The following is an 8,604-nucleotide window of genomic DNA, read 5'->3' as shown; positions in this document are numbered from 1 at the left end:
GAGGAGGAGGAGAGAGGAGAGAAGGAGAGAAGGAGGCCAGGGGAGGAGGAGGAGAGAGGAGAGAAGGAGGCCAGGGGAGGAGGAGGAGGAGGAGGAGGAGGAGGAGGAGGAGGAGGAGGAGGAGGAGGAGGAGGAGGAGAGAAGGAGGCCAGGAGAGGAGGAAGAGGAGAGAGGAGAGAAGGAGGCCAGGAGAGGTGGAGAGAGGAGTGGAGAGGAGAGGAGGAGGAGAGAGGAGAGAAGGAGGCCAGGAGAGGTGGAGAGAGGAGTGGAGAGGAGAGGAGGAGGAGAGAGGAGAGAAGGAGGCCAGGAGAGGTGGAGAGAGGGGAGGAGGAGGAAGAGGAGAGAGGAGAGAAGGAGGCCAGGGGAGGGGGAGAGGAGAGGAGGAGGAGGAAGAGGAGAGAGGAGAGAAGGAGGCCAGGAGAGGAGGAAGAGGAGAGAGGAGAGAAGGAGGCCAGGAGAGGAGGAAGAGGAGAGAGGAGAGAAGGAGGCCAGGCTGTCTTTACCTCCTCCGAGAGGCTGCAGAGCTGGGGATTGAGATCCATTGTAGGGAGAACACTTCCTGCTATTCACCAAGACACACACACACACACACACACACACACACACACACACACACACACACACACACACACACACACACACACACACACACACACACACACACACACACACACACACACACACACACACGTGTATTTATTTTCTATTCAAAGAACAATTACTCATAATATTATCCAAGAAGTCGAACAGACAGACAGATCGACAGGCAGGCAGATTGACAGACAGACAGATTGGCAGACAGATACAGAGTTGGGCTGCCTAGCCTGTCTACATTTGGAGAGCTCATTGATAAGGTTGAGACGTGTCAGTTCAGATCTCAGTCCGAACGGCCTCTGGAGCCTCTGTCAGTCTGTCAGTCTATAGCGTCTGTAGTGTCTGTCAGTCTGTCAGTCTATAGCGTCTGTAGTGTCTGTCAGTCTGTCAGTCTATAGCGTCTGTAGTGTCTGTCAGTCTGTCAGTCTATAGCGTCTGTCAGTCTATAGCGTCTGTCAGTCTATAGCGTCTGTAGTGTCTGTCAGTCTATAGCGTCTGTCAGTCTATAGCGTCTGTCAGTCTATAGTGTCTGTAATGTCAGTCAGTCAGTCAGTCTGTGGCTGGCGCCACCTTTCATCCGTTCGGACTTCGGTCCGGATGCGTTCGTAAACGCTTCTGGAAAACGTAACACGATTTAGGACACACGACAAACCTAAGACCTACGCACTAGGCTGGGCTGTGTGTGTGTGTGTCTGTGTGCGTCTGTGTGTGTGTCTCTGTGTGTTTGGGTTGGTCACTGAGTGCGTTTGTGTGGCTGGGTGGGTCTCTTTGTGTGTGTGTGTGTGTGTGTGTCTGGACTCGGCCAACATTCTGTCCAAACCAAATTGAAATCCAATGAAAACACAAAACGCTTGTTTCCACAATGACAACAAAGGATTCATCCCCCCCACCCCCACCCCCGGACTTCTGACTCACCCCTTGGTGTGTGTGTGTGTGTGTGTGTGTGTGTGTGTGTGTGTGTGTGTGTGTGTGTGTGTGTGTGTGTGTGTGTGTGTGTGTGTGTGTGTGTGTGTGTGTGAGGTGGGGCCCCTCCCTCTCAGTCGAGCTGGCATCAAGAATGTCAGAAGTCCTCTGAGGCTCGCTGAGGTGTTCCCAAGCCTTCCTTCCCCATTTCCTGTCTGAGCGGCAGGCACTTCCTGGCCAGCTCCCAGCCAATGGAGGCTCTCCTGATGAATGAATACTGAATGAGGAGGAGGGGTTTAGGAAGAGGTTCAGGAGGGTGAGTCACATGGTTAACCTGATGGGCACTACTGGAGGTCCACACAGGAAGTCCCACCTGAAATACAGCGACACCACTTCCTGTAGAAACACTTAATCACTAGAGAGAAGAGGAGAGGAGGAGAGGAGACAAGGAGATGAGAGGAGCAGAGGAGAGGATAGGAGAGGAGAGGAGTAGAAAGGAGATGGGTGAGGAGGAGAGGGGAGGACAGGAGAGGAGATATTATTTCACAGATTATTATTGCTCTAATATGAATGGTTGTTAAGGAACGTGAAAATTTCGTCATCAGATATTTGATTTTTTATTAAACTGTCTCCTCTGAGGAACGACTGCTTTACAAGAACAAATACAAACACATAAATATATATTATAATATATGAGATATATATATATATATATACACATTATATATATATATATATACATACAGAGATTGTAGATTGTCATTTTTGTAATTTTTATAATATCGCGCATTTTACCTTATATAGTAGGCCTACTTTTATAGTATAACATTTGATATGTACAGATATTTTGTATTTAACGGTTTATACTTATTATATATCATACTATATACCTTACCTTTTTATTTTTTATTTTATAACACGGTTTATTTTATTGTTCACCTGCTTTTGCAATGCAAATGTATATTTCTCATGCCAATAAAGTTTTGCTGAATTTGAATTTGAGAGATAGAGAGGGACCAGAGAGAGAGAGAGAGAGAGAGAGAGAGAGAGAGAGAGAGAGAGAGAGAGAGAGAGAGAGAGAGAGAGAGAGAGAGAGAGAGAGAGAGAGAGAGAGAGAGAGAGAGAGAGAGAGAGAGAGAGAGAGAGAATGTTAGAGTGCAGAGAGAAGGTGAGAGTGAGACAGACAGACGGAGACAGACAGAGAGAGAGAATGTGAGAGTGAGAGAGAGGGAGAGTGACAGAAGGTGAGAGTGAGAGAGACAGAAAAAAAGTTAGAGAAAGAGAGAAAGTGAGTGTGCAAGAGAGAGCAAAGGTGAGAAAGAGAGAAAGTTAGAGTGCGAGAGACAGAAGGTGAGAGTGAGAGAGACAGGCTGACAGACACAGACAGACAGAGAGAAGGTGAGAGGTATAGAGAGGGAGAGCGAGCGAGAGAGAGAGCGAGAGCGAGAGCGAGAGAGAGAGAGAGAGAGCATATGGGTTCAGAAAGTGTATCAAGCGCTCTAGAGAAAGAAATTATAGGATTTGAGTCGCGTGAGTATTTCTATGTTTTTATTACAAACCGGGTGTGCGTGCCCGCGCGTATGCGTGTGCACGTGAGGGGGCAGACCCCGAGATAAGGTTGAATAAACCCCCCGCCGAGCGGAACTTACGTCCAGCAACAAAACCCTCTTAAACCCGGAGGAGGTCTCCGCTCCACACAGACCAGTACGACCACTAGCACCACCAGTACGACGACAAGCACCACCATTACGAGCACCAGCACCGCCAGTACGACCACCAGTAGGACGACCACCACCGCCAACGGTAGATCTCCGCGCCGTTGTTCACAACCCGAGATGAAGGAAGTTCTCTTCTGCGTTGCGCGCCTCCTTGTGCTCTTGTCCCTGTTGGCCGCCAGGCTCGCGCATGGAGGCAGACCGCCGCTCGCTTACCTGGAGGACTGCGACGACAACACTTGCTTCCTCCTGTTCCCCGGGGCGCACGACTTCGCGGGCGCTCGGGACGCCTGCCGTGCGGAGGGCGGCATTCTCGCGACGCTGCCGTCGGCGGCGGAGGCGCGCAGGGTCCAGGAGTTACTGCTGCGCGCGAGCATCGGGAGGTTCTGGATCGGCCTGACCCTCGCGGAAGGCCGGTGTCCCACCAACGACTCGGCAAATTACGGCTACGAGTGGGTTACCGGGGCCGCCGCTGGAATCTCCTCAAACTGGACGGGGGTCCCGGACAGATGTGACCGCAAGTGCGTGTCCGTCTCGACGGACGGCGCGTGGCAGCAGGAGTCGTGCGAGGGGACTCTGGACGGGTTCCTGTGCTCCGCGCCGTTCGGCTGGTGTCGCGTCACGGACCGGTCGGCCGAACCGGGAGAGCACGCCGCGTTAAACGGTTCAACGAACGCGCGGAGAACCCCAGGTGGAACCCTGTGGACGACCCGAGGGGAGAAGGGCTCGCGCTACATCGACTTCAAGTGGCTGTGCGGGCACGGCAAGTGGTGGCGCGCGCCGTGGTTCTGCGAGGTGGAGACCGGCGGCTGCTCCCACACCTGCGTGAACAGCATGTGCACGTGCCCCGACGGACTGAAGCTGCACTCGAACAACGTCACGTGCGTCGACGAGCGCGAATGCTCCGACACCGCGGACTGCACGGGGGAGCACGTGCAGTGCCGGGAGCGGCTGGACGGGGGCGGGTCCGAGTGCTCGTGCATGGACGGCTACGCCATGGAGGACGGGGCTTGCATGGACGTTAAGATCTGCGACCTCTGCGAGCACATGTTGTGCCCCACGGTGGAAGGGGCTAAGGTATGCAGGTGCCGCCCCGGGTTCGTGGTGTCCCGGGAGAACGCCACCCGCTGCGACCCCCACTGCGACAGGAGCGATTGCCCCGCCCAATGCGTGGTGGACGCCAAGGGGCGGTCCCAGTGCCGCTGCCCGTCGGGCTATGTCGTCAACGACGAGCAAAGCACTGCCCCGCTGTGCGTCCGGATCGACGACTACGACGACTACTCCGACCCCACCCACCCCACCCCGGGCACCAGCGAAGGGGCGGGGTCCAGAGCCCCCCCGCCCGCCCTCCCGGCCACAGGGGTCCCGGGCTACGTGCGGGTGGGAGCAGCCCTGGGCATCACGGCGTTCGTGGCGGCGGCCATGGCGGTTCTGTACCTGCCGCTGCGCTGTGCGCTGCGGCGTGCCAGCGGCACGCTGGAGCTGAGCCCCGACGGCGGCGGGCTCACCCTGCAGCAGGTCACCACCGAGAAGTACCAGCGCTTCTCCTTCGACAAGCAGAGCCGCGAGACCCCGGGGTGGTGACTCCCCGGGGGGGCCGCCCACCCCCCACGAGGACCCGCTCTACGGACCGATCAGGGACCGGTTCTGGTGTCGGTTGAGTCAGGACCAGACTGGGACCCTTAACTCACCGACACCCCCCTCCACAGGGGGCTCAGAGGCAGAGCGGGGGCTGGAGAGCGGAGCCTCCCTGGAGGGTGAGGGCCCCTCACCTGTAGAGGGTGAGGGGCCCTCACCTGGAGAGGGTGAGGGGCCCTCACCTGGAGAGGGTGAGGGCCCCTCACCTGGAGAGGGTGAGGGGCCCTCACCTGTAGAGGGTCAGGGCCCCTCACCTGGAGAGGGTGAGGGCCCCTCACCTGTAGAGGGTGAGGGGCCCTGACCGCTTCCTGGATCTGAACTCACTGTCAGTCACCTCGATATTAAAGGTTGGGTATGGAATTCTCTTTTTTGGCCATTTTTGCAAAATTCCTTGAAATCCTTATCATAACCCACTTACAGCCACTGAGTTAGAAGTACTGACATGAAAATTAAACAAGTCAATCATCTGTGGAACGGGCAGGGCTCGGAAAACTCCAGCCAATGATTTCCAGAACCACCGAGTGGCATTGGACAGTAAGTACGTCAATCAAACGGTCGTACTGCACTCCCCCTCCCCCCGCGCGTGACCCCTTCGTGCACGTACTCAAAGCTCGTGACCCAGAGCAAGCTTCTGCTTGTTGTTATCCTGCGGCAGCTACTGGAGCTAGCTAACTAGCTAATCCACATTTGGACCTAGCACTAGAAGACCAAGCACTCCTTCGCGCTGTCAGCGTTGAAGGAGAGGGGTTAGGATCATTTGAGTTGTGTATTTTCAAAATCTGCTGGCGTTTCGCAAATCCCATACCCAACCTTTAACTTCTGATAAATTAATTGAAACGTGAAAAAACCTTCAACGTTGCCACTGTAATGACATTGGCAAGAACCACCTGACGTCACCAGGGCAACACCCACCTGACGTCGCCACGGCAACACCCACCTGACGTCACCACGGCAACACCCACCTGACGGCAACACCCACCTGACATCACCCACCTGACATCACCACGGTAACACCCACCTGACGTCACCACGGCAACACCCACCTGATGTCAACACAGCAACACCCACCTGACATTGCCACGGCCACACCCACCTGACGTGGCCAGGCAACACCCACCTGACATCACTACGGCAACACCCACCTGACATCACTACGGCAACCCAACCACATCACTACGACAATGTGAATGTAAACATGACGTCACGATGGCAACAGGAATGTAAACCTGACATTACCACGGCAACATGAATGTATATCACCAGGATCTAACTATATTGTAATACAGTATTAGTAGTATTGTTTGGTTTGCATTAGTATTTACTATTTATGGATAATTTTGTGTTGTATTGTGAGAAGTCAAATTGAATTTAATCATATTGTTGACTATTACCTTTGTTTTTATATATATTTTTTTATTTATATTTTATTTTAGAATCTGTGCTGCTGTTACAACGTAATTTCCCTTTGGAGATTAATAAACTATCTATTCTCTCTCCCTGTGATGTGTGAAGTTTAACACTTGGGTAACTAGCATCATATGGCTAATCAATATCAGAAGTCATAGCTAGCAACATATAGCTAACTAGCATCAGCTAAGTCATAAATCGCATCAGATAGCTATCTAGCATTCATATAAATCCAGACTAGCATCTGATAAGTGCTACCAGGTGCTAGCATCTGAAGTGCTACCAGGTACCATCAAAGCATTAGATAAGTGCTCACCTTTACCAGATGGATGATAACTAGCATCAGCTAAGTTTTTAAAGTGCTGAAAGTGAACTAATGTTGTCCCAGCAGTCATAACACGCTACGACAGAACTCCTGAGGTGAGACGACAGTTACGCCTTGTCTCCTGTTTCGCTCCGGAGATATCTCCGATGCTAGGTCCATATTTTGTATAACACGGAGTGCAAGAAATGTGGACATACTGTCGGTGACGTCCCCGATCGGTTCACCCAGACTGTTTGGGGTGTGGATTTACCCCCCATGGACAGCACCATCGTAGGGGATCTGTTCCCCAAGCAGTGGAAACCTAACCCATTTGGCACATTGAGGGTCTTTCATGGCCACCACACAGTGGTCAGCGTATGTCACTCATTAATATTCCATCCTGAATACATTAATAATCAAATTACTGTCAAACGTGACAAAATACATAATAATATGGAGCCTCTGAGATCCTTACCAAAAAAATAAAAAAAGTATCATGCAACATGATGGGTCGAAGATTTAAGATTGTTAATGTAGTAGCATCAGAAGAGTTTGCCAGAATTAGCTTATTCATAGTACCAGATAGTTAATTTGTATCAAATAAGTCCTCACTAGCATCATATACGTAGGCATCATATAGCATCATATAAGTCCTAACTACACACAGCCATTACTGCTGTTAGTTGAGCTTTGGCGGAGATGACTAGCATGTAGCCTAGCTCATAACTGTTTGTGGCATTTGGACGCAAAAAGATCCGTTCAATTAAGACACGTGAAAAATATGATTTCCTTCAGGTGATACAAAGCCGATCATTTCTTTCTTTTTTTCAGTTAGAAGCTTAGTGTCGCCATATTGTATTTTGTGAGGTCCCATTCGCTGGTTTTATGTCGTCAAGAAATTATAACCTTAGTAAATTAATTAGTTTTGGTTGTAAACTATAACGAAGCCCCGCCCTTAAATAAGAACCGTTTGCTGCGGATGGTTGCTGACATCGATGGTTCTGTCGGTATAAGGCTGACTTCACAGAGGCTACACGTCCAAATGGCCTTTAAATTCACTTAAACTAACGTAACTTGATATTCCCGTTGGCATTTGAGTTCACATGGTACGAGTTACTGTGCATCACATATTCACAAACCACACACATCAGAGAATAAACAAGTGAATTAAAAAAGTGTAAAGTGTCTAAGCTGACTCACTGAGGTCATAAAAGATCCCAGGGCATTTATCGCAAAGAGGCGGGGGTTTCCCGTTGTCCTTGCTAAAAATGCCCAACCAGGCTCATTCAATCTGGCACCCTAATCATCCCCCTGTATAATTGTCTGATTCATTAATTCCCTCACTCTCCACCTCAAGCCAGTGTGTGGTGAACGTTCTGGCGCTGATTGGTGCATCACCCATGGGTGCGACTCATTGGTTGTGGTTAGTGAGGTCCCTCCCTTCACTGTAAGTGCTTTGAGTTTCCACCAAAATAATAAAAACGCTATACAAATTCCCTGAATTATTTTATTATTATTAAACGTGGTGCAACGTACACTTACTATGTGGGTAATACCATCTATGGTCATAAAATGCTTCAGATACAGTAGCGTTTGGTGACCCTAAATTTCAGTGGGGCAGAGCTACTTGGGTACAAGACCCACAATTTATTTAATATGTATATTATCTCATCTCATCTCATCGTCATCCGCTTATCCGGGGTCGGGTCGCAGGGGGAGCAGCTCAAGCAGGGGGCCCCAGACTTCCCTTATGTATATTATATACATATATAATATTGTATTTGATGTGTGGGTGATGTGAATCATCTCATATATATATATATATATATATATATATATATATATAGATGCTTCACGTCACCCACACCCCTGGTCCATACAACCCCTTTTCCTACGGTACATTTGCTCGAAAAAATAAGACATGGTAAACTAAACAAAACAGTGTTTCTCTTTAGAAAGTTCTGTTGTCAGATTTCTCCCTATCCTTCATTTGTTGGTCCGGTCTGTCTTGGCCACGTTGATTGATGGCTAACTTCTCTTTCA

General features: G+C 50.5%; 1 protein-coding gene and 2 long non-coding RNA genes across 5 annotated transcripts in view; 1 reads left to right on the top strand and 2 right to left on the bottom strand.

Moving 5' to 3' along the window:
• Nucleotides 1-3,268, bottom strand: part of LOC132449715 (uncharacterized) — a 6,073-nt gene extending 2,805 nt beyond the window's left edge. The window contains exons 1-3 of the long non-coding RNA XR_009523640.1: nt 3,147-3,268; nt 1,871-1,912; nt 504-1,774 (exon numbers count right to left, since the gene is read on the bottom strand). This is a non-coding gene — a long non-coding RNA (uncharacterized LOC132449715). The remainder of the gene's footprint in view (nt 1-503; nt 1,775-1,870; nt 1,913-3,146) is intronic.
• On the top strand, nt 2,937-5,027 carry LOC132449713 (thrombomodulin-like). 2 transcript variants are annotated; one of them, XM_060041508.1, is made up of 2 exons: nt 2,937-4,189; nt 4,298-5,027. In XM_060041508.1, the coding sequence occupies exons 1-2, from the start codon at nt 3,333-3,335 to the stop codon at nt 4,794-4,796; spliced, it is 1,356 nt and encodes a 451-aa protein (XP_059897491.1). In that variant the 5' UTR covers nt 2,937-3,332; the 3' UTR covers nt 4,797-5,027. The 2 variants fall into 2 exon arrangements, with proteins under 2 accessions (XP_059897491.1, XP_059897490.1); XM_060041507.1 differs by having other exon boundaries at nt 2,941-5,027.
• On the bottom strand, nt 4,840-8,062 carry LOC132449714 (uncharacterized). Of its 2 annotated transcripts, none has more exons than XR_009523638.1 (2): nt 5,153-8,062; nt 4,840-5,032 (listed from the first exon to the last, which is right to left on the bottom strand). It is a non-coding gene; the product is annotated as an uncharacterized LOC132449714 (long non-coding RNA). The 2 variants fall into 2 exon arrangements; XR_009523639.1 differs by having other exon boundaries at nt 4,840-4,984.
• Nucleotides 8,063-8,604: the final 542 nt, after the last annotated feature.

This window comes from Gadus macrocephalus, chromosome 21, assembly GCF_031168955.1.
Source record: "Gadus macrocephalus chromosome 21, ASM3116895v1".
Lineage (NCBI taxonomy): Eukaryota > Metazoa > Chordata > Actinopteri > Gadiformes > Gadidae > Gadus > Gadus macrocephalus.
The sequence above is the reverse complement of the archived record's forward strand: the minus strand, read 5'-3'. Positions and strand labels throughout refer to the sequence as shown.

Bases quoted from the DNA above. Each gene is read 5' to 3' on its own strand.
- LOC132449713 (XM_060041507.1), top strand. From the start codon at position 3,333: ATGAAGGAAGTTCTCTTCTGCGTTGCGCGCCTCCTTGTGCTCTTGTCC.